Source organism: Scyliorhinus torazame, chromosome 9 (genome assembly GCF_047496885.1).
Source record: "Scyliorhinus torazame isolate Kashiwa2021f chromosome 9, sScyTor2.1, whole genome shotgun sequence".
Lineage (NCBI taxonomy): Eukaryota > Metazoa > Chordata > Chondrichthyes > Carcharhiniformes > Scyliorhinidae > Scyliorhinus > Scyliorhinus torazame.
The window spans coordinates 120460472-120486162 of NC_092715.1; the positions used below are offsets into that span (position 1 = coordinate 120460472).

General features: G+C 46.1%; 1 protein-coding gene across 8 annotated transcripts in view; it reads left to right on the plus strand.

The window, feature by feature from the left end:
- Window positions 1–25691, plus strand: part of ythdc2 (YTH domain containing 2) — a 227156-nt gene that overhangs the window by 39534 nt on the left and 161931 nt on the right. For all 8 annotated transcript variants that reach the window (XM_072516464.1, XM_072516459.1, XM_072516461.1 and 5 more), the window contains 4 exons: window positions 1951–2147; window positions 3580–3782; window positions 24923–25089; window positions 25174–25276. In XM_072516464.1, coding sequence (XP_072372565.1) covers window positions 1951–2147; window positions 3580–3782; window positions 24923–25089; window positions 25174–25276 — 670 coding nt within the window. The remainder of the gene's footprint in view (window positions 1–1950; window positions 2148–3579; window positions 3783–24922; window positions 25090–25173; window positions 25277–25691) is intronic.

Below are 25691 nucleotides of genomic sequence, written 5' to 3' on the forward strand. Positions count from 1 at the left end.
GCATGAATGGTAGCTCTGTCCCACCCAGCCCTTTCTTACCCGTAGTCGGTCTTTTTCCCTCGGGTGTGTTTCTTGGAGGAAGACTGTCGGCTTTCATACCTTTTCAGGTGGGCAAAGACTCTGGATCTTTTTACTGGTCCGTTAAGCCCCCTGATGCTCCAGCTGACTATTCTGATGGAGTTTCTGTTTCCGCCCCCCCCTTACGGGATCAACCATACTTACTTTGTGGATGCGCCCCTGTACTCCAAGGGTTTCCCTTTGATAAGGGGCCATCCAAAATGACCGCTGCCACTACTCACCATGAGATTGGGATCCTGTGCTTCAGGGTTTCCGTTTGTCCAAGGGGCACCCAACATTGCCACCAACTGTGTTTCGCCATGTGGTTGAGCCCCTGCACTCCGGGATTACCTTTTTTGGGGGGACCGTCCAAACTGGCTGTTTGGGGTGCGTTTGTGTTCCTTGCTGCCATGTGTGATCTGTCATAGCCAGCCCAGAGCATTCCCCCCCCCCCCCCTCCCTTGATTATGTTTCGCCAGGCGCAGTCTCCTCAGCGGGAGATGCGCCATGGCTCCCCCTCACTTCTATCTCCTGCCGCTAGCTTTCCTGCTAGTGTGGTGGCCTCCCTCCCGCGGTCAGCCTCAGCTCTCTTTCGCCCGCGACCTGTCTTCTCCTTCTTCCTTCTCCTCACCCCCTTCTGCAACCTGCTGCTCTCGCCCCCACCTATCTAAGGCGTAGCTCCCACATTCAGATCGAGGCGATGCAGTCCCGCGCAAATCGTCTTTGAAAGTCTGTTTGCCAGGGTATCTGTTTCATCTTTGGCTTTGTTACTGTCTTCCCAGCCCACGTTCATGGATGAATTCGTCCGCATCCGCAGGTGCAATGAAATCCCTGCCCTGGAAGGTGACCTATAGTTTGGCTGGGTACAGCATTCCAAACGTCACCCTGTTTTTGTACAGAGCTAATTTTGCGTTATTAAATTCCGCCTGGCGCTTGGCCAGGTCTCCCCCAATGTCCTGGTAGATTCTGATCGGGTGCCCTTCCCATTTGCAGTACTTTGCCTGGCTCAGTTCAGGATTCTTTCCCGGTCTTAGTAGCGGTGCAGTTTAGCAATTATGGCCCTCTGCTGTTCCCTGGCCTGTAGTTCCTTCGTGAGAAACTCCTTCCATCCACCCACCGGTGATGGGGAGCCCCGTGCACAGCCTGGTCGTTCCTCTTTGTCGGGTGTAGCTGGATCCTCATTGCCTTGTGTGTTCACCATCTCCTCTGTTCACTTCTCTAGGCTGTTGTTGCCTTCCTCCTGTTTTCGGACCTTGGAGCTGCTACTGCTAGGCATCGTTAGATCCGCTGTTGTTGGAAGAGGGTGCGGGGATGTTTTTTCACAATTTCGGCTGGTTAATTTCAGTTAAAAGTGCCTAAATCCATATTCTCAGGATGAAGGCCACCTTTAGTGTGTCTGCTCAGCATATCCCCGTCACTGGAATCCAAGCCTTCTTATTAGACCTCTGCTTGAAAGTCTACACCTGGTTCCATTTTCTGGCCATTGTTCCAACTTTGTTCTCAGCAGAATCTGTAGGTGTGAGACCCACGCAGACAGGAGGAGAATGAATTGGTGCATTTTTAATGCATATTTTTATTAAATTGTCTATTCAAGTGAAGCTATGAAAGTCCAAAATTAAGAGAAAGCAAAATAGTATGTAATAGGTTGAAGTGCTGGTCATTTATGCAAGTATTACAGCACATAAAATAACTTATTTGAAATGGGTAGTGAAAAAAATGTTTTTCATATATCAAAGTTCTCTTTTATCCTTTTATGTTTTTATGCTTTGTATTTTAAAGTTGGGGCTTTTCACAGTAACTTTGTTGCAGTGTTAAAGTAAGCCTACTTGTGACAATAAAGATTATTATTATTATGAAAGTTATTTGAGAAAGTAATCAATCCTTTCCTTTCAGAAAAGGGGCACACAGATTTCTTACAATAAAGAAGAAAGATGGCTCTGAGATGGCACAGGCTGTCATGACCTGCACACTAACCCATAGTATGAAACACGCCATACGCAATCTAATTCAGCGGTTTCCTGTAACTAATAAAGAGCGCACAGATCTTTTACCCAAAACTGAACGTGGGAATGCCTTAACTGTTGAAGCAGGTATGTGTTGCTGTTTATTTTGGAGGAAGGAAATAACCAGTTTATCTCCGTTTTAATGTTTTTTTAAAATTCCAAAATTAGAGTGCTCACCTTTTGCAGAGTCCAACACTAGCAGATGGAGATGGGATTACTTAGGCTAGCATTCTGAAGTTTATGTTGTTGAAAATTTATCGATGGCTATAATATTTAATTACTTAGATTTTCTAATTGTTGTTTAAAATAAATGGGGTTACTGCTGTTACGGCTATTCTGGATTGGAAGTATCATTGTACTCAGCTGTAACTTAAAACCTATTTTTAAAAATAAAGATTTTGGCATTTTTTATATTTTAGAAATTTACTGACAATCCATTCTGTGCTGCTTTTAGCTTTCAAAACATTAAGTGATGCACACTATTCAGGCAAGTTGCATTTTTTTTCGAAAGTGCAATAGACTTTGGATGGTTGTGAAGATGTATTTTGTCAATTAGCATTTATTTTGGCATTTTGTAGATTGACCATTTAGTAAACTATTAACGACAGCTTCATAATGATAACTGTTCTAATATTATTAAAATCACCTGGCAATGGAAATCTAGTTCACCAATGTCTGAAGTGAAACTTAAAAAAAAAATTAAAAATTAAATTGAGTGCTCAATTAGTTTTTTCCAATTAAGGGGCAACTTAGTGTGGCCAATCCACCTACCCTGCACATCTTTGGGTTGTGGGGGTGAAACCCACGCAGACACTGGGAGAATGTGCAAACTCCACACAGACCGTGACCCAGAGCCGGTATCGAACCTGGGACCTCGGCGCTGTGAAGCAGCAATGCTAACCACTGTGCCACTGTGTTCCCCCTGTCTGAAGCGAAACTTGCATGTAAGGCTCCAATAGTTAGTAATCTCTACTTTATTGGCCCTAGGAATTAAAAATATACACAAAACATAATTATTTCAGATTTACAGCATCGGAACAAAAAATGAAAATGCTGGAAATACTCGGGTCAGGCAGCATCTGGAGTTAATGTTTCAGATCAATACTTTGGGTCTATTCCTTTCTTCACAGTATTGCCAGCATTTTCTATTTGTTATTTAAAAATGTTCAGTGGGCTAGACAGCTGATACAGAGCAAGGCCAGAAGTGCAGGTTCAATTCCTGTATCGGCTCAGGTTATTCATGAAGGCCCGCCTTCTCAACCTTGCCCCTCTCCTGAGGTGTGGTGATCCTCTGGTTAAACCACCACCAGTCAGCTCTCCCTCAAAGGGGAAAGCAGCCTATGGTCATCTGGGACTATGGCGACTTTATCTTACTTTTAGTTAAAATATATGTATTTATATTTTTTCAGGTTCATTTTGCACAAGTCTGTATGCATTGTAATATTTTGTAAGATGTGTTATTTTTTTCTCATGTTAATTGTCAAGCTCCTTTAGTTGGTTCCATATTTTTCCCTCCTAGAAAACAACAGAGAGATGAATAAGACCAGTGGTAGACTCAACAATGGAATTCCTCAAGTTCCACCAAAACGTGGAGATTCTGAATTAGATGCCTTTCGACAGTCTTTACCTGTTTTTGAAAAGCGAGATGAAATTGTGAAAATCATAAAAGAGAACAGAGTGATTTTAATAATTGGAGAAACAGGATCTGGAAAAACTACACAGGTGTGTCCCCTTAATTTGTCAATACTTATTATCAAAGTGCATCAAAGCAATTTACAAAGAGCATTTCTGAGTGCAATGACTGTTAAATGGGGTAATCTAAATCTATCAATGCTTGGTTTTACATGCTAGCTTTGTAAGTTGGGACATTTGTCAGGAGAATGTTGTGCATTTTGTGACTTTGGGCCACTTGTGTTAATTTTTGTGCAGTACAAATCCCCATTTTATATCCACTGCTTTTTGCATACTGATAACGAGTTGACTTAGGCTACTGTGCTTTGGTTTTTGTAAACTTGTGCTTCAACTCTTGGATTTTGTACAGTGGCATTGTGCATTCTATTTTCGGCACACCAAAACATCAGCGATGTGGGCTTCTTAATGGTTTATAGACTCCTAAGTATTGCAATTGTATTGTTAATGTTATCTTGAAAGAAATTGATTTCTAAAGTTATTTTCACGAATAAATGTATCATCTTCCTGTTTCAACAAGTGTAGGAACATAGAAGGAGTAGACCATTCATACCATTGAACCTACTCTACCATTCAATATGATCATGGCTGATCATCCAGTGCAATCCCTTTTTCCCCACACTATCTCCATATCCCTTTTTATATAATTGGTAGAAATCGGTAAATGCCATACAAAACTGTTAATGCCTACTTTAAAAGTACTCAATATCTGAGCTTCCAGAGCTCTCTGATGTAGGGAATACCTGGTGTAGGAAATTCCAAAGATTCACAACCCTCTGATTACATTTTTGCTTTGCCACCTCGGTCCTAAATAGTTTCCCACTTACTTTGAAATTATGTTCCCTGGTTCTAGACTTCCCAATCAGGAGAAACATCTATCCTGTCTATCCCTTTAAACATTTTGTACGTTCCAATGAGATCACCCCTCATTCTTTGAAATTCCAGAGACTATAGGCCCAATTTCCCCAATTGCTCTCCATAAGACAGGCCTGCCATCCTGGCAACAGGTTTCACTGCTCCGGGGACCCGGGTTCAGTTCTGGCCTTGGGTGGCTGTCTGTGTGCAGTTTGCGCTTTCTCCCCATGTCTGCGTTGGTTTCCTCCGGGTGCTCTAGTTTCCTCTCATGGTCCAGGGGTGTGCAGTTTGGGTGGATTGGACATACTAAAGTGCCCCTTAGTTTCCAAAGTATCCAAAAAGTTAGGTGGGGTTACTGGGTTATGGGGATAGGATGGAGGCATAAACTTAAGTAGAGTGCTCTTTCCAAGGGCCAATGCAGATTCGACAGGCCGAATGGCATCCTTCGGCACTATAAATTCTGTGATCCTATGATAAGTCTGGTTCGTTGAAATCCCTTTATGGCAATAATATTCTTTGAGGTAACAGGACCAAAACTGCGCACACTACTCCAGCTTCAGTCTAACCAAGGTTCTGTGTCATTAAAACAAAACTTTGCCTCTCCTGTCCTCAAAACCTCTTGCTAACATGCCGTTCTAATTGCTTACTGCACCTTCAAGTTAGCTTTCAGTGACTTATTGACGAGGACACTCTGGTCCCTTTGTACATCTACACTTTTGAATCTCTCACCATTTAAGAAATGCTTTGCACATCCTACCAAAATGGATAATCTCACATTTTTCCACCCAATACTCCATCTGCCATATTGTTGCCCACTTACTTCTAAGTCTGTCTAAATCCCCTTGAAGTCACTTTGCATCTTCCTCACAACACCCACTTCCACCTAGTTTTGTGTTATCTGCAAACTTGAAATATTACATCTGGTCCCCATATACATATCATTGATATATATTGCAAACAGTTGGGTCCTCAAATACTGAGCCTTGTGGTACCCTACTAGTCACAACCTGCCAAACTGAGAATGACCTGTTCTTTCCTACTCTGTTTTCTGCCTGTTAACCAATCCTTAGCCCATACTAGTATATTACCTCTAGCCCAAGTGCTTTAATTTTGCAAACCAACCTCCTGCGGATGACCTTATTGAAAACCTTTTGAAAATTCTTATGTCCACTGACTTCCCTTTATCAATTATGTTAGTAACATCCTAAAAAAAAAACATTTGGGTTAATCAAACATGATTTCCCATTCATAAATCCATATTGACTATGCCTTTCTAAGCTTTATTATCCCAAGTGTCCATTTGTCACATTCCTTATAACAGATTCCAGCATTTCCCCTATTACAGATGTAGGGCTAACTGTCTGTAGTTCCCAGTTTTCTCTATCCCTCCCTTCTTAAACAATGGAGTGACATTTGTTAACTACCAATCTGCAGGAACTGTTCCAGAATCAGAACAATTTTGGAACATGATCACCAATGCATCCACTATCTCTGTAACTTCAATACATTATCAGGTCCTGGGGACTCATCAGTCCCATTCATTTCTCCAAGAGAACCTTCTCACTAATATGAATTTCCTTCAATTACTCATTCTCCTGAGTTCCTTGGATCTCTAATTCTGGGAGATGTTTTTGTACAGACACAGTAATTATTTAGTTTCTCTGCCATATCTCTACTCCCCATTATAAATTCTCCTGAATTTGCCCATAGTGGACCCTCATTTGTCTTATCCAGGTGTTTCCTTTTTACCCACCTACATAAGATTTTACGGTTGTTTTATAATGTTTTTTGCTAGTTTGCTTTCATGTTCTATTCTTCCTTTCGTTATTGGTTTCTTTGTCCTCGACCTTTGCTGTATTCCGAATGATCCCAATACGCTGGTTTATGCCTATTTCTGACCACTTTATTGGCATTTTCTTTCAGATTTATACACTTGGATTTTCTTTCAGTCCTGTACAATCCTTAACTTCCTTTGTTAGTCACAGTTGACTGACTTCAAGGAATGTATAATTGCTGTAAACTGTTTTAATTATTTAAAGACAATCCATTGTGTGCCATTATACCTTTTTAATGTATTTTCCAATCCACCTCTACCAATTTGCCCCTCATATCTTCCTAATTTCCTTTCTTCAAATTTAACAGCCTGGCTTCAGATTGAACTACCTCACTTTCAAACATAATGTAAAATTCTATCATGTTATGGTCCTTAATGGTTCTTTTGCAACAAGATTATTAATTAGCCCTTTTTTGTTCCATAATACTAGATTTAAACCTTTAGATGGTTCCTCAACATACTCCTCTAGAAAAGCACACTCCAGAAACCCTTCCTCCACCGCATTAGTGCTCATTCGTTTACCCAGTCTATATGTACATTGAAGTGACCCATGATTACTGTATTACCCATGCCACCTGCTTCTTTAGTCTCCCAAGTAAAACCATGCCCCACACTACCACTACTGTTTGGTGGCTTATATATTTATATATATTTAAAAAATATATTTTATTCAAATTTTTCGGCCAAACAAAACAATACAAAGGTTTTCCTTTTTACAACAATAAAACAATATAAATAACAGTGGCCGTTTTAATAAATAAATAATATATAAACTAAATGGCAACTGCCATAACAAAAATAATAACTCTCCAAAAATAAAATCAAACAATCCATTATACATAACCTAGTACAAATATCTATACAAAAACACCCCTGAGGACCCGCCCGAGCCCCCCTCCCCCTGGGTTGCTGCTGTTACCTTCCCATTTCCTTTATCGTTCTGCGAGGTAGTCAATGAACGGTTGCCACCGCCTGGTGAACCCTTGAGCCGAACCCCTTAGTGCGAACTTTATCTGTTCTAGTTTTATAAACCCTGCCATGTCATTTATCCAGGTCTTCATGCCCGGGGGTTTGGCTTCCTTCCACATAAGCAACATCCTTCGCCGGGCTACTAGGGACGTAAAGGCCAAGACATCAGCCTCTTTCGCCTCCTGCACTCCCGGCTCTTCTGCAACCCCGAATATAGCCAACCCCCAGCCTGGCTCGACCCGGACCCCCACCACCTTCGAAAGCACCTTTGCCACCCCCACCCAGAACCCCTGCAGTGCCGGGCATGACCAAAACATGTGGGTGTGGTTCGCTGGGCTTCTCAAGCATCTCCCACACCTATCCTCTACCCCGAAAAATTTACTGAGCCTTGCTCCGGTCATATGCACCCTGTGTAAAACCTTGAATTGTATCAGGCTTAGCCTGGCGCACGAGGACGACGAGTTTACCCTATGTAGGGCATCAGCCCACAGCCCCTCCTCAATCTCTTCCCCCAGCTCCTCTTCCCATTTCCCCTTCAGCTCATCCACCATGATCTCCCCCTCGTCCCTCATTTCCCTGTATATATCCGACACCCTACCATCCCCCACCCATGTCCCTGAGATGACTCTATCTTGAATCTCCTGCGTCGTGAGCTGCGGGAATTCCCTCACCTGCTGCCTCGCAAAAGCCCTCCGTTGCATGTACCGAAATGCATTCCCTTGGGGCAACCCATATTTTTCCGTCAGCGCTCCCAGACTCGCAAACGTCCCGTCTACGAACAGATCTCTCAGTTGCACAACCCCAGCTCTCTGCCATGCTCCAAATCCCCCATCCATTCTCCCCGGGACAAACCTATGGTTATTTCTTATCGGGGACCGCACCGAGGCTCCCGTCCTTCCTCTATGTCGTCTCCACTGTCCCCAAATTTTTAGTGTTGCCACCACCACTGGACTTGTGGTGTATTTCTTCGGGGAGAACGGCAACGGCGCCGTCACCATTGCTTGTAGGCTGGTTCCTTTGCAGGACGCCATCTCCAATCTCTTCCATGCTGCTCCCTCCCCTTCTCCCATCCACTTACACACCATTGAGATATTGGCGGCCCAGTAGTATTCGCTTAGGCTCGGTAGTGCCAGCCCCCCCCCCCCAAATCCCTGCTACGCTGCAAGAACCCCCTCCCCACTCTCAGGGTCTTCCCGGCCCACACACAACTCATGACACTTTTCTCAATTTTCTTGAAAAAAGCCTTCGTGACCATCACCGGAAGGCACTGAAACACAAAAAGGAATCTCGGGAGGACTACCATTTTGACCGCCTGCACCCTACCCACCAGTGACGGGCACCATGTCCCATCTCTTAAAATCCTCCTCCATCTGTTCCACTAATCTTGTTAAATTAAGCCTATGTAAGGTTCCCCAACTCCTGGCTATCTGAATCCCTAAGTACCGGAAATCTCTTGTTACCTTCCTCAGCGGTAAGTCATCTATTCCCCTGCTCTGCTCCCCCGGATGCACCACAAACAACTCACTCTTCCCCATATTCAATTTGTACCCCGAAAATTCCCCAAACTCCCTGAGTGTCTGCATTATCTCAGGCATCCCCTCCACTGGGTCGCAACATACAGCAATAAATCATCTGCATACAAAGATACCCGGTGTTCTCCTCCCTCTATGAAGACGGAAGTAGTCAGACCTCTGTCTGTTCGTGACCACGCTCGCCACCGGGGCCCTATACAGCAGCTATACCCATCCGATAAACCCTTCTCCAAAACCAAATCTCCTCAGCACCTCCCACAGATAATCCCACTCCACGCTGTTGAATGCTTTCTCGGCGTCCATCGCCACCACTATCTCCGCCTCCCCCTCTGGTGGGGGCATCATCATTACCCCTAGCAACCTCCGTACGTTCGTGCTCAGCTGTCTCCCCTTAACGAACCCAGTTTGATCCTCGTGGACCACCCCCGGGACACAGTCCTCTATCCTCGTCGCCATCACCTTGGCCAGGAGCTTAGCATCTACATTTAAAAGGGAAATGGGCCTGTAGGACCCACACTGCAGCGGGTCTTTTTCCTTCTTCAAAAGGAGCAATATCGTTGCCTCCGACATAGTCGGGGGCAGCTGCCCCCTTTCCCTGGCCTCATTAAAGGTTCTCGTCAAAAGCGGGGCCAGTAGGTCCATATATTTCCTATAAAATTCCACCGGGAATCAGTCCGGTCCCAGGGCCTTCCCCGCCTGCATGCTCCCAATCCCTTTTATCACCTCCTCCATCTCAATCTGTGCTCCCAGTCCCGCCCTCTCCTGCTCCTCCACCTTAGGAAATTCCAGCTGATCCAGAAAGCACATCATTCTCTCCTTCCCTTCCGGGGGCTGAGCTTCATATAATCTTTCATAAAATGCCTTGAACACTCCATTCACTCTCTCCGCTCCCCGTTCCATCTCTCCCTCCTCATCTCTCACACCACCTATCTCCCTCGCTGCTCCCCTCTTCCTCAATTGGTGGGCCAGTAGTCGACCTGCCTTCTCTCCATACTCATACTGTACACCCTGTGCCCTCCTCCACTGTGCCTCTGCCTTACCCGTGGTCAGCAGGTCAAATTCCACATGTAGCCTTTGTCTTCCCCTGTACAGTCCCTCCTCCGATGCCTCCGCATATTGCCTGTCCACCCTCAAAAGTTCTTTCAACACTCGCTCCCTTTCTTTACCCTCTTGCTTCCCTTTATGTGCCCTTATGGATATCAGTTCCCCTCTGTCCACCGCCTTCAACGCCTCACAGACCACTCCCACCTGAACCTCTCCATTGTCATTAAGCTCCAAGTACCTTTCAATACACCCCCTCGCCCTTAAACATACCCCCTCATCCGCCAATAAGCCCATATCCATTCTCCAGAGTGGGTGCTGTTCTTTTTCCTCTCCTACCTCCAGGTCTACCCAGTGTGGAGCGTGGTCCGAAATGGCTATGGCCGTATATTCCGTCCCTGCCACCTTCAGAATCAGTGCCCTTCCCAAGACGACAAAAGTCTATCCGTGAGTATACTTTGTGAACATGGGAGAAAAATGAGAACTCCTTACTCCTAGGCCTACTAAATCTCCAGGGGTCTACCCCTCCCATCTGCTCCATGAAGTCCTTGAGCACCCTGGCCGCTGCCAGCCTCCTCCCGGTCCTGGACCTCGACCGGTCCAGCCCTGGATCAAGCACCGTATTGAGGTCTCCCCCCATTACCAACTTTCCCGCCTCCAGGTCCGGGATATGTCCCAACATACGCCTCATAAAATTTGCATCATCCCAGATCGGGGCGTATACGTTCACGAGAACCACCGCCTCCCCTTGCAATCTGCCACTCACCATCACATATCTACCCCCACTATCCGCCACTATGGTCTTTGCCTCAAACAGTACCCGTTTCCCCACTAAAATAGCCACCCCCCCTGTTCTTCGCATCTAAACCCGAATGAAACACCTGCCCCACCCATCCTTTACGTAGTCTGACCTGGTCTATCAGTTGCAGCTGCGTCTCCTGCAACATAACCACATCTGCCTTTAATTTCTTTAGGTGTGCGAGTACCCGTGCCCTTTTAATCGGCCCGTTCAGCCCTCTCACGTTCCACGTGATCAGCCGGTTTGGGGGGCTCTTTACCCCCCCCTTGTCGACTAGCCACCCCCTTTTTTAACCCAGCTCCTCACCCGGTTCCCACGTACCCGTATATCCCCCCGATGGCGCCCTCCCGCCTCGACCACCCCATCCCATAACCGCTCCCCCTTCCCCTTAGCAGCAGCAACCCAGTTAACGCCCCCCCCTCCGCTAGATCCCCCTCTAGCGTAGTTGCACCCCCCATGTTGCTCCCAGAAGTCAGCGAACTCTGGCTGACCTCGGCTTCCCTCCTTGTCCTCGGCCCCCACTGTGCGAGGCCCCCTCCTTCCTGCGTCCCTGTTCCCGCCATAATTACCATAGCGCGGGAACAAAGCCCGCGTTTCCCACTCGGCCCCACCCCTAATGGCTGGCGCCCACAGTTCCTCATACTCTTTCCCCCCCCAACATGGGGAAGAGAGAAAAGTTACAGGATCGCAAAATTAACAAATTGAAAAATCATCCCCCCCACCCCCCGCCTTTCTCGCCCCACATAATCACCCCACCACTTTGTCCCAAAAGCTCTTTCTCTCGCCAGACTATTCCAGCTTCTCCTCCTCAATAAATGTCCACGCCTCTTCTGCCGTCTCAAAGTAGTGGTGCTTCCCTTGGTGTGTGACCCACCATCTCGCCGGTTGCAACATTCCAAACTGGATCTTCTTTTTGTGAAGCACCGCCTTAGCCCGATTAAAACTTGCCCTCCTTCTCGCCACCTCCGCACTCCAATCCTGGTATACGCGGATCACCGCGTTCTCCCACCTACAGCTCCCGAGTTTTTTCGCCCATCTGAGGACCGTCTCTCTGTCATTGTAGCGGAGAAACCTCACCACTATAGCTCGAGGTATTTCTCCAGCCTTCGGTCTTCGCGCCAGAACTCGATAAGCTCCCTCCACCTCCAAAGGGCCCGTCGGGGCCTCCGATCCCATTAGCGAGTGAAGCATCGTGCTCACATATGTCCTGACGTCCGCCCCTTCTGCGCCTTCGGGAAGACCCAGGACTCTTAAATTCTTCCTCCTCGAATTATTCTCCAGTACTTCCAACCTTTCCACACACCTTTTGTGCTGTGCCTCGTGCGTCTCTGTCTTCACCACCAGGCCCTGTATTTCATCTTCATTTTCAGCAGCCTTTGCCTTCACGACCCGAAGCTCCAGCTCTTGGGTCCTCTGCTCCTCCTTTAGCCCTTCAATCGCCTGTAATATCGGGGCCAACAGCTCCTTCTTCAACTCCTTCTTCAGCTCTTCCACACAGCGCCGCAGGAACTCTTGTAGGTCCGGGCCCCATAACAAACGGCCACCTTCCGACGCCATCTTGCTTTGAGCTTCCTTTCCTTGCCGCTGCTCCAGAGGATCCTCCGCAATCCGGCCGCTATCCTCTCCCTTATCCATGCGTGTCCGGGGGGATTCCCTTCTGGTTTACTGCACAGTGCTTTTGGCTGTTTAAATTGCCGTTGGGACTCCTATCAAGAGCCCAAAAGTCCGTTCCAACGGGAGCTGCCGAAACGTGCGACTTAGCTGGTCATCGCCGCACCCGGAAGTGTTTGGTGGCTTATATACCAATGTGTTCTGCCCCTTGCTGTTTCTTAGCCCCACCCAAACAGATTCCACATTTTGTGCTTCTGATCGGCGAATCTCTGGTCTGAGATTATTCCTTACTAATGTACTGATCCCATCCCTTATTATCAATGCAAGACCACCTCTTTTCCTTTTTGCCTGTTCTTCCTAAGATCTTCCTATGAAGGTCTCTAGCTTAATTTAGAATGTGATTTTTCCCCCCCGCCCCCCCACCCCCGATTAAAAATGGACATCCAAATTTCCTGCAATCTGACTTGTGGTTAGAACATAGAATCCCTACAATGCAGGAGGAGCAATTAAGCCCATGGAATCTGCACCGACCCTCCAAATAGCCAACTTCCCCACCCTTTCCCCATAACTTTGTGCATTGATCATGGCCAATCCAGTTAACCTGCACACCTTTGGACTGTGGGAGGAAACCGGAACACCCTGGGCGAACGTGCAAACTCCACACAGACGGTCACTCTAAAGTCGGAATCAAACATGGGTCCCTGGCACTGTGAGGCAGCAGTGCTAACCACTGTGCTGCCACAAGATGGCAGCAGATCTAACTATAGTGAATTGAGAAACTATGTTAAAAGGTACGACAATAGAAATGCAGTGGCAGACATTTAAGGAGATATTTCATAACTCTCAGCGGTGGAGGCCATGGAGTGAGTGGTTGCACATTTGGCAGCTCCCATCGAGGCAGTTTTTTTGGTCCTTTTGCCCGTTTGTTGGGCGGATGTTTTGGTGGAAAAAGATGTAGAGGTGGTCGAGGGAAGTTAAACTCCACTGGTGGTGCTGGTGGATGGATTCATGGACCAGAAGTGGGTCGTGAAGAAGGGAACTGTTGGAGCAAGAAATTCTTCATGCGCCACAGGTGAAGATGGCGGGCGGGGGGTAAAGGGCCAGCCCTGCCTGTTCAGTGGACAATGGATAAGCTGGTGGACTTCTTCAATGAGAGGTTCACCCGGCAGAGGAGGGAAGCCCAAGATATCCGAGCCAAGGCGGTAGAACCACAAAAAACTGGAATTGATCGGATGGAACAGAGACTGGAGTCCCAGGGCCAGGCCATTCAGAAGGTGGAGGAAGAGATGGGGGAGCACGAGGAGCAACTTGCCTCTTTGGCGGCCGAGTTCGGGATGATGCCGGAGACCCAGAAGCGGCTAAAGACGAAGATGGAGGATCTGGAGAACCGCTCCCGGAGGCAAAACCTAAGAATCGTAGGGATACTCGAGGGCTTCGAGGGAGTGGATGCTGGCTGATATGTAGCCAAGATGTTGGAGAAGCTGATGGGGAAGGGGCCTTTGACCGGCCCCTGGAGGTTGACCAAGCACATGTGGCGCTGATGAGGAAGCCACAGGCGAACGAGCCGCCGAGGGCGATGGTGGTGCGGTTCCACTGATTCCACGACAAGGAGAAGATATTGCAGTGGGTATGGCAGACGAGGAGGTGTACCTGGGAAGGTAATGAGCTCCGGGTGCACCATGACTTGGGCGCGAAATTTGCAAAGAGGAGAGCGAGTTTAATCGAGTGAAGGCTGTCCTCTTTAAGAAGGGGGTAAAGTTTGGGATGATATATGCAGCCCACCTCAGGGTGATTCATAACAGCCGAGAACATATTTTGAGACACCAGAGTCTTTTAAGGGGCAATGGACTGGCAGGAGAAGGTGGATATTGAGGTGTGAGGAGATGTTGGCTTTTTTCTCTACCTTTTTTGTTTCTGTTGCCTTTTGTTTTTTGATTATGGGAAAACCTCTTTTTTTTTTTTTTTTTGTTGTTGTTGAGGGGTCTTGCTGGGTTCTGTGCGGGATGTTTGGGGAACGTAGGGGAGGGGAATCAGTTGGGGGGGGTAGGAGGTTTGGCGCCATTGGCGGGGGCAGTCAGGCAAGCTGGGGGGACTAGTTAACGGGAGCGCAGTGGAGGGTGAGCAGGAGGCTAGCGTATCAGAGGGCGATGGGTTTGTTGTTTTGATTAGGGGATGGACTGCTGACACAGGTGTGGTTGCTGCGGGGCAGCAAGAAGGGAGGTGGTGACGGTGGACATACGAGGTTGGTCATATGGAATGTGAGGGGGCTGAATGGGCCAGTTAAACGGTCGCATGTGTTTGTGCACTTGAGGAGCTTGAAGGCGGACATGGCCTTTTTGCAAGAAACACACTTGAAGATCGGGGATCAGACTAGGCTAAGGAAAGGGTGGGTAGGGCAAGTCTTCCATTTGGGATTAAATATGAAGATGCGAGGGGTGGCGGTGCTGATAAACAAACGGGTGGCATTCAAGCTGGTGAATATTGTAGCAGATTCTGGAGGGAGGTTTGTGATGGTGAGTGGGAAGTTGGAGGGGATGCCAGTGGTCTTGGTGAATGTCTATGCCCCGAACTGGGACAATGTGGAGTTCATGAGGTGGGTCCAGGGGAAGATCCCGGACCTGGACTCGTACCGGCTGATCATGGGAGGGGATTTTAACACTGTTATTGAACCAGGGTTGGACAGGTCGGGGAGGGTGGCAAAGGAGCTGAAGGGGTTCATGGAGCGCATGGTAGGGGGTAGATCCGTGGAGGTTTTCGGTGGCTGAGGGCAAAGGAGTTCTCGTACTTATCCCATGTGCACGTGGTGTACTCACGGATTGATTATTTTGTGGTGGACAAGGCACTGCTGGCGGGGCTCGTCGACCTGGGGTACTCGGCAATCGTGATTTCAGACCACACGCCGCACTGGGTGGACTTGCAAGTGGATTGGGGGGTGGGGGCAGCATCTGCAGTGAACAAAGAACAATACAGCACAAGAACAGGCCCTTCGGCCCTCCATTCCTGCGCCAACCATGTACCTGCCTAAACTAAAAGTGTATGTACTTACGGAGTCCGTATTCTTCCATTCTCATCCTATTCATATATTTGTCTAGATGCCCCTTAAATGCTGCTATTGTACCTGCTCCCACCACCGCCCCAGACAGCATGTTCCATAGATTTACCACCCTCTGTGTAAAAAAACAAAACAAAAAAAACTTGCCTTGCACATCAGTTCTAAACTTTTCCCCATTCACTTTAAACCCATGTGCCCTGGTACTTGACTCTCCTACACTAGGCATCTGACTATCTACTCTGTCCATGCCACTCATAATCTTGTAGACTTCTATCAGGCTGTCTCCAAAGTTGGACCTTCCAAAGTACATTACCTCACACTTGTCCGGATTAAACTCCATCTGCCATTACTACGCCCAAGACTCCAACCACTTTATATCCTGCTGTATCCTCTTACAATTCTCTTCACTATCCATAACTCCACCAATTTTTGTGTCGTCTGCGAACTTACTAATCAGACCAGCTACACTTTCTTCCAAATCATTCATATACACCTGGAGCAACAAAGGGATCAGTTCTAGGGCCTTTGGAGGCCTGGTGGGCCTGACCATAATATGAATATACTATTACTGTTGCCAGTCCTCTCTTCCTCTCAAAGAAACATAGAAAATAAAAGCAGGAGGAGGCGATTCGGCTCTTTGAGCCTGCTCTGCCATTCATTATGAGCATGGCTGATATCCAACTCAATAGCCTAATCCCACCTTCTTCCGCCCCCCCCCCCCCCCCCCATTTCCACATATCCGTTGATCACCTTCGTCCCAAGTGCTGTATCTAACTCCTTGAAAGCATACCATGTTTTAGTCTCGATTATTTTCTGTGGTCGTGAATTCCACAGGCTCATCACTCTTGGGTGAAGATATTTCTTCTCACCTCAGTTTTAAATGCATTACCTGTATCCTTAGACTGTGACCCCTGGCTTTGGACTCCCCTGCCATTGGGAACATCCTGCATCTACCCTGTATAGTCCTGTTAGAATTTTATAGGTTTATATGAGATCCCTCCTCATTCTTCTGAACTCCAGTGAATACAATCCTAGCTGACTCAATCTCTCTCATACGTCCATCCTGCCATCGCTGGATCAGTCTGGTAAACCTTTGCTGCACTCTCTCCAGAGCAAGAATGTCTTTCTGTAAATAAGGATATCAAAACATCTCACAATCTTCCAGGTGTGACCTCACCAAGGCCCTGTATAATTGGAACAGGGCATCCCTTTGCTGTGTTCTAATCCTCTCGCTATGGCGGCCAGCATACAATTTTCCTTCTTTACCCTCTGCTGTATCTGCATGCTTACCTTCAGCGACTGGTGTACGAGGATACCCAGGTTTCGTTGCACATTCCCCCCCTCCTAATGTATGGTCATTCAAATAATAGTCTGTGTTCCCGTTTTTGCTACCAAAGAGGATAATCTCTCATTTCACCAAATTATACTGCATCTGCCATTCATTTGCCCACTTACTCAACTCTGCATCCTGCTCACAGCTTACCCTTCCACCAAACTTTGTGTCATCTGCAAATTTGGCGATATTACATTTTGTTCCCTCTTTAAATCATTAATATATATTGCAAATAGCTGGGGTCCAAGCACCGATCCCTACAGTACTCCACTAGTTACTGCCTGCCAATTTGAAAAAGACTTGTTGGTTCCTACTCTATTTTTTGTCTGACAACCAGTTTTCTCGATAAACTGCCCCTATTCCCATGCGCTTTAATTTTACATACTAATCTCTTATGTGGCACTTTGTCAAAAGCTTTCTGAAAGTCCAAATAAACTATATCTCTTGGCTCCCTCTTATCAACTCTATTAGTTACATCCTCAAAAAATTCTAGTAGATTTGTCGAGCATGATTTCCCTTCATAAATCCATGCTAACTTTGTCTGATCCTGTTAGTTTTCTAAGTGCTCTGCTACAAAATATTTGACAATGGATTCTAGAATTTCCCCACGACTGATATCCAGCTTACTTAGTCTATAATTCCCTGTTTTCTCTCTACCTCCCTTGTTAAATAGTGGAGTTACGTTATCTACCTTCCAGTCTGTAGGGACTGTTCAAGAGTCTATAGGATCACATAGACACATAGGAGCAGGAGGATGCATTTTGGCCCTTCGAGCCTGCTTCACCATTTATCACGATCATGGCTGATCATCCAACTCAGTAGCCTAATCCTGCTTTCTTCCCATAGCCTCTGATCCCATTCTCCCCAAGTGCTATATCTAGCTGCCTCTTGGATATATTCAATGTTTTAGCACCAACTACTTCCTGTGGTAATGAATTCCACAGGGTCACCACTCTTTGGGTGAAGAAATGTCTCCTCGCTTTCTGAAATGGTTTACCCTGAATTCTCAGGCTGTGACTCCTGGTTCTGGACACACCCATCATTGGTAACATCTTCCCTGCATCTACCCTGTCTAGTCCTGTTAGAATTTTATATGTCTCTTTGATATCCCCCCCAATTCTTCTGAACTCTAGCGAGAACAATCCAAACCTAGTTAATCTCTCCTCATATGACAGTCCCGTCATCTCTGGACACTGACCACCAATGCACCGACTATTTCTGTAGCCACTTCCTTAAGAACTCTTGGATGTAGATTATCGGGCCCTGGATATTTATCAGTCTTCAATCCCATCAATTTTGCCAACACCATTTCTCTACTAATATTGATCTCCTTCAGTTCCTCCCTCTCACTAAACCCTGCATTTCCCAACATTTCTGGTATCTGTTTTTGAAAAAAATTAATTTATGGGATGTGGACATCGCTGGCTGGGCCCTCTAATTTCCCTTCTAAACTATAGATTGACCATCTTTTTCCATTTTACTTTTGTGCCGGACAGGAATAAACAATTGTTGCTGTTCCACCATGCGCTCCTTGAATATTTGCCATTGCCTATCCACAGTCATCCCTTTAAGTAAAGTTTCTCAATCGTTCATAGCCAACTTGTGCCTCATATCATGGTATTTTCCTTTTGTTATAATTGTGGTTCTGCCCTGGGCCAGGGTTTGCTGTTTTGTTCCGCTACACAGTATGCCTGTAACTCCTCCGAGATCTGGGTTCTTGTGCATTTTCTTTCACGTTAACGAGGGTGGGTATGACATATCTGTTCCCTGCTCCTACATGAGTGCAGGTGTTTGGAATCCTGAAAGAAAAGATTGTGTTCAATTACTGAGTGTTGGTATTAAACCAGTTGTGATTTTGTTTTCCTATTCCATGCTTTGCTCATGCGGGTTAAGCTGTATTTGTTTTTCGTTCCTTGCTTTGGGTGCTGTATTACTTTCAAACTTTGTTGTGTTATTTTGTTAAATGTAATGTTTCAATAAACATAATTTAAAAAAACTAAATAAAGGTAATTGTAGGGTATGAAAGCAGATCTACTTAAAGTCAATTGGGAAACTAGGTTAAAAGGTACGACAGTAGAGGTGGAGTGGCAGACGTTTAAGGAGATATTTCACAACTCTCAGCAAAGATTAATCCCAGTGAGAAAGAAAGACTCTTTGAGAAGGATGCATTGTCCATTGCCGAATAAGGAAGTTAAGGATAGTTTCAAATTGAAAGAAACACTGCAGGTTAGAAGATTGGTCAAATTTTAAGAACCAGCAAAGAATGACAAACAAAAATGAAGGAGAAAAAAGAGCTTGAGAGAACACTAGCTAGTAATATAAAAACAAGATAGTAAGGGTTCCTCCAAGTATTTAAATAGGAAAAGTAACTAAAGCTAGTGTTGATCTTGTAGTGAGCTAGTCTGGGAATTAATAGAAAACCAGGAAATAAAGGCATTGAACAGATATTCTGTGTGTGTCTCACTTAGATGACTTGGAAAACTTCCCAACAATACTTGAAAAATCAAGCGATGAAAGGGAAGGAGAAATTTAAAAACAATCACCATCACTAGTAAAAAATAAAGTGCTGGGAAAACTATTAGACGTAAAGGCTGACCAGTTCTCATGACCAGATGGCCTGCACCCTTGGGTCTAAAGGAACTGGCCAGAGAAATAGTAGATGCATTGATTATAGTCTTCCAAATTCCTTAGGTTCTGGAAGGGTCCCAGTGGATTGGAAAATCGCTAATGTCATACCTTTATTCAAGAAAGAAAGGAGACAGAAAGCAGGATTAACAGGCCAATTAGCCTTGTATCTGTCATAGGGAAATTGCTAGAATTCACCATTAAGGGACAGGTTACTTGGAAAATCATGATGTCATCAGGCAGAGCCAACATGGTTTTGTGAAAGAGAAATTGTATTTAAATTCATTATATTTTTGTTGAGGAAGTAACAAACAAGCTGGATAAAGAAGAACCTGTAGATGTGGTGTACTTGGATTTTCAGAAGACATTCGATAAGGCCTCACACCAAAGCTTATTCTACAAGATTATATGGTGTAGGGAGTAACATTGGCATGGACAAAGAATTGGTTAGATAACAGGAAGCAGAGTCAGGAAGAATGGGTCTTTTTTGGGCTTGCAAGCTGTAACTAGTGTAGTCCCATAGAGATTGGTACTGCAGCCTCAACTATTTACAATCTGCATTGATGATTTGGATGAAGGGACTGAATGTATTGTTGCTAAATTTGCCGATGACATCGCAAAGGTAGAAAACGAGTTGTCAGTAGGAAGTAGTCTGCAATAGACAGGTTAGGAATGTGGGCACAGATTTGGCAGATGGAGCAAAATATTGGGGTAAATGTGAACTTTTCCACTTTGGCTGGAGGAATAGAAAAGTGGTCTCCTGTTTAAATGGAGAGAGATTGCAGAACCCTGGGCTACAGAGGGATCTGGGTGTCCTGGTGCATGTATCACAAAACGTTAGTATGCATGTGCAGCATGGTAGCACAGGGGTTAGCATTGTGGCTTCACAACTCCAGGGTCCCAGGTTCAATTCCCCGTTGGGTCACTGTCTGTGCGGAGTCTGCACGTTCTCCCCATGTCTGCGTGGGTTTCCTCCGGGTGCTCCAGTTTCCTCCCACAGTCCAAAGACGTGCAGGTTAGGTGGATTGGCTATGCTAAATTGCCCTTAATGTCCAAAAAAGGTTAGATGGGGTTGTCGGGTTGCGGGGATGGGATGGAGGAGAGGGCTTGGGTGGGTCGGTGTGGGCTCGATGGGCCGGGCGGCCTCCTTCTGCACTGTATGTTCTATGTACCAATAAGTGATTAAGAAGGCAAATGGAATTTTGACGTTTATTGCAAGGGGAATGGAATATAAAAGTAGGGATGTTTTACTGCAACTGTAAGGGCCTTGGTGAAACCACATATGGAACACTATGTACAGTATTGGTTTCCTTATTTGAAAAAAGATATAGGGCGGGATTCTCGGGTCTCATTATGAGCGAGGACGGAAAATCTGACGTTCCAGCCAAAATTCCATTCACTCCTTCAGCGGCACCAAAAAATCCCAGCCACAAATGAGAGCGGAAGATTTCGGCGATAATTGCGTTAGAAGTAGCACAGAGAAGTTAGAACTAGCACAGAGAAGGCTTACTTGACTCATTTCTGGATGAAGGGATATCTTATGAAGATTGAACAGATTGAGCCGAAACCCATTGGAGTTTAGAAGAATAAGAGGTGATCTTATTGAAACAATCCCTGAGGGGATTTGAAGGGGTAGATACTGAGAGCATGCTTTCATTTTTGGGAGATGAGAACTAGGGGAGATACTTTTAAGAATAAGAGGCCTCCTGTTTAAGACTGAGATGAGGATTTTTTTTTCTCTGTAGGTATGTCACGTTCACTTCCCCAGAAAGCTGTGTAGGCTGGGCCATTGAATTTAGTCAAGACAGAGCTGTGCAGATTTTTGATATACAAGGGAATCAAGGGTTTTTGGGTAGACTGAAAAATGAAGTTTAGAACACAACCAGATCAGTCATGATTTTACTGAATGTTAGAGCAGGCTTGACCGGCTGAACGGCCTACTCTACAAAGTCCTATGTTCCTATTCACTCTTCCCACAAAAAAGTTAATATTTTGCCTTAGATTCCAAAAATAGAATATAGAGTCATAGAGGTTTACAGCACGGAAACAGGCCCTTCGGCCCAACTTGTCCATGCCGCCCAGTTTTTACCACTAAGCTAGTCCTAACTGCCCTCATTTGACCCATATCCCTCTACAACCATCTTTCCCATATAGCTGTCTAAATGCTTTTCAAAAGACAAAATTGTACCTGACTCTACTACTGCCTCTGGCAGCTCGTCCCAGACACTCACCACCCTCTGTGTGAAACAATTGTCCCTCTGGACCCTTTTGTATCTCTCCCCTCTCGCCTTAAACCTGTGCCCTCTAGTTTTAGACTCCTCTACCTTTGGGAAAAGATGTTGACTATCTACCTTATCTATATGCACACCAAGAACAGGAAGTTTAAGGTTTATGTAATGGTGTTTTTTAAATTTGCTGTTTTCAGTATAACTGTATGCAGATTATATTATGCAAATAATTCATTTACTCAGCACCCGCAATGGAGGTTGGATGTAGGACTGTTAGCGGATGAGGAGGTGTGCGGACGGGTGAGGGAGGCCTCCCAGAATTATTTGGAGATAAATGATACGGGGGAAGTTTCGGAAGCAACGGTATGGGAAGCGCTGAAGGCAGTGACTGGGGGGGAGCTAATTTTGATACAGGCTCATAGGGAGAAGGTGGAGCGGGTAGAGATGGATAGGCTGGTGAGGGTGGATAGAAGGTATTCTGAAGCCCCAGAGGTGGGGTTGTTGAAGGAGCGACAGAAGCTGCAGATGGAGTTTGATCTGCTATCTACAGGAAAGGCGATGGGACAGTTGAGCAAGGCGAAGGGGGCGGTATATGAGTATGGTGAAAAGGCCAGTAGGATGCTAGCACACCAGCTTAGGAAGAGTGAAGGACAGAGGGGGGGAACACGGTCTTGGACCCAGCAGGGGTGAATCGGGTGTTTAAGGAGTTTTGCAGTCGGCTGTATGAGTCGGAACCCCCAGCTGGGATGGGGGGGGGGGGGGGGGGGAACGAGGCAGTTTTTGGAAGGGTTGGAGTTTCCGAAGGTGGAGGAAGGGTTAGTAGAGGGTTTGGAAGCCCCAATCGGGATTGTAGAAGTAGTAGAGGGATTGGAGGCCATGCAGTAGGGCAAGGTCCCAGGACCGGATGGCTACCCGGTGGAATTCTACAAGAAATTCTCTGGGATGCTGGGCCCGCTGCTGGTGAGGGCATTTAATGAGGCTAGGGAGTGAGGTGTCCTTCCCCCAACAATGTTGCAGACTGGGGCGGCATGTGGCGCAGTGGTTAGCACTGGGACTGCAGCGCTGAGGACCCGGGTTCGAATCCCGGCCCTGGGTCACTTCCGTGCGGAGTTTGCACATTCTCCCCATTTCTGCGTGGGTTTCACCCCCACAACCCAAAGATGTTCAGGTTAGGTGGATTGGCCACACTAAATTGCCTCTTAATTGGGCACTCTAAATTTATTTAAAAAAACAATGTCGCAGGCTTCGATATCATTGATCCTGAAGCAGGAGAAGGACCCAGAGCAATGTGGGTCATACAGACCAATCTCCCTACTGAATGTCGATGCCAAATTGCTGGCCAAAGTTTTGGCCTCCAGGATAGAGGACTGTGTTCCGGAGGTGATAGGGGAAGACCAGACCGGGTTTGTTAAAGGCAGGCAGCTAACGGCCAACAGTAGAAGACTCCTAAATGTGATCATGATGCCTTCCGAGGATAGTGATCGCTATGGACATGGAAAAGGCCTTTCGACCGTGTGGAATGGAATTATCTGTGGGAGGTCCTGGGACAGTTTGGGTTTGGGCAGGGCTTTATTGACTGGGTTCGGTTGCTTTACCAGGCACCGGTGGAGAGTATGCGGACGAATCGACTGAGTTTGGACTACTTTAAATTGCACCGAGGGACAAGGCAAGGATGTCCTGTCTCCCCACTGTTGTTTGCCTTGGCCATAGAGCTATTGGCGATGGTGCTGAGAGCTTCAAAGGACTGGAAGGGGCTAGTCTGGGGTGGGGGGGCTGGTGGAACACAGGGTCTCATTATATTCAGGCGACCTACTCCTACACATTTCTGACGCGTTAGGGGGGGATGGGGGAGATTCTGTGGTGGAAGCACATGGGAGTGGAAGGAGCGTCGGTGTGGGCTCCAATTTGTGGTAATCACCGGCTTGTCCTGGGGAGGCTACATGGAGGGTTTATGGGGTGGCAGAGAGCAGGGATTGAGAGGCTGGGGGATCTATTTATTGATGGGAGCGTTCCATGTTTAGAGGATTTGGAGGAGGAGTTTGAATTGCCGGGAGGAAATGGGTTTCAATATCTGCAGATAAGGGTTTTTGTGCAAAGGCAGGTTGCGGGACCGCCACAGGGTATACAGGACAAGGTAGTTTCTAAAACGGGTGTGGGGGAGGGGAAGGTTTTGGATATCTATAAAGAAGTCCTGGAGTGGGAGGAAACTCAGATAGGTGAGCTAAAGCATAAATGGGAAGATGAGCTGGGAGGGGAGGTAGAGGTGGGTCTGTGGGAGGATGCTCTGAGCAGGGTCAACATCATGTGCCAGGCTCAGCCTGATACAATTCAAGATGGTTCACCGGGCATACATGACTGTGGCCCGGATGAGCAAGTATTTTGGGATAGAGAACAAGTGTGTGAGGTGTGCGGAAGGGCAGCAAACCATGTCCATATGTTTTGGGAATGCCCAAAGCTTAAGGGATACTGGCAGGGATTTGTGGATGTCATGAACACGGTACTAAAAACAAGGGTGGCGCCGAGTCCAGAGGTGGCGATTTTCGGAGTGTCATAAGATCAGGGAGTCCAGGGGGCGAGAGAGCCTGACGGTTTGGCCTTTGCCTCCTTGGTAGCCTGGAGACGGATCTTATTAGCATGGAGGGACTCGAAGCCCCCAAAATCAGTGGTTTGGATTAGTGACGTGGCTAGGTTTCTCAGACTTGAGAAAATTAAGTTTGCCCTGAGAGGATCAACGTTAGGGTTCATCCGGAAGTGGAAGCCGTTTATCGACTTCCTCTGAGAAAGCTAAACTGTCAGCAGATTCAATAAGAGGGGGAGGGGCGGTTAGGGTGTAGGGTGAGTTAGGTTATTTTGTGTTTAGAGTAGGCGGGAACAATGGGGGGAATGTGTTATGCATTGAACTATGTGCACATTTGTATTTGTATTGTTTATTGTTATAAAATCATAAATGCCTTCATAAAATGTTTTAAAAATAATAATAATTCATTTACTGTTGTGGATAATTATCCTTTTGGTATTTTCATAATTTTCAGCACTTCTGTTGCACTTGTTCTCATTATTAAAGACAAAAGTTTACATTGCTGTTTTTTAATGCTGGTTTGATTTTTGCCTTTTTGGAAAATATGGTACTGGATCTATTTTTTTTTTTTGAAAATCATGTGGTCACAAAATACAAAGTCGAGAGTGCAATATTCTTGATATTTCCAAATACTTTTGCTGCAGTGTTGCTAATTTATTGAGTTTGTCTATTAATTTTGAGTAGCTTTGTTCACTCTTTATTGCATTATTTTTCAGATTCCCCAGTTCCTTCTGGATGACTGTTACAAGAATGGAATACCCTGCCGTATATTTTGTACTCAACCCAGGCGACTGGCAGCTATTGCTGTGGCAGAAAGGGTTGCTGCAGAGAGGGGTGAGAAGATTGGGCAGACTATCGGTTATCAGATTCGACTGGAGAGCAGGTATAATTGAAGAGACTGCTAAACACTAAAAGTTTGTTCTCTTGACGTAATAAGTTTTCTCATACAAAATTATTTTTGTTTCAGGGTTTCACCAAAGACATTGCTGACATTTTGTACAAATGGAGTACTTCTTCGAACGCTAATGGCAGGAGATGGCACCTTAGCGGCTGTCACACATGTGATAGTAGTAAGTTTTTCAGAATGATTCGGGTTTTCATTCTCCCAGCTTTGGGTAGAAATTTGCCATCACAACAAAGTGTGGTTTCAGAAGCACAAAGCTGACCCAAGGCCTCAGCAGAGATCATCCTGTGCCACTGGCAAGGGACAACTTAACATGTGGCACTCGTGCCAGACTTGCCTTTCCTGAATCGGCTTGTTCAGCCATCAGAAAGAAGTGCAGCAAATGATCTCATCTGATCGCAACAAAGTTCAGAGAGTCCATTCCCATCATCTCACAGATGGAAGGATGCCAATCAATGTTTTCCTTAACATGGCCATTTCTGTTCCTGTCTTATGGTCTTGTAAACAGAACATGAAATAAATGAAACGTACGGAGAAAATACTGGAAATAAAGGTTGTTCAGCATCTCAAAAGAGCTGTTA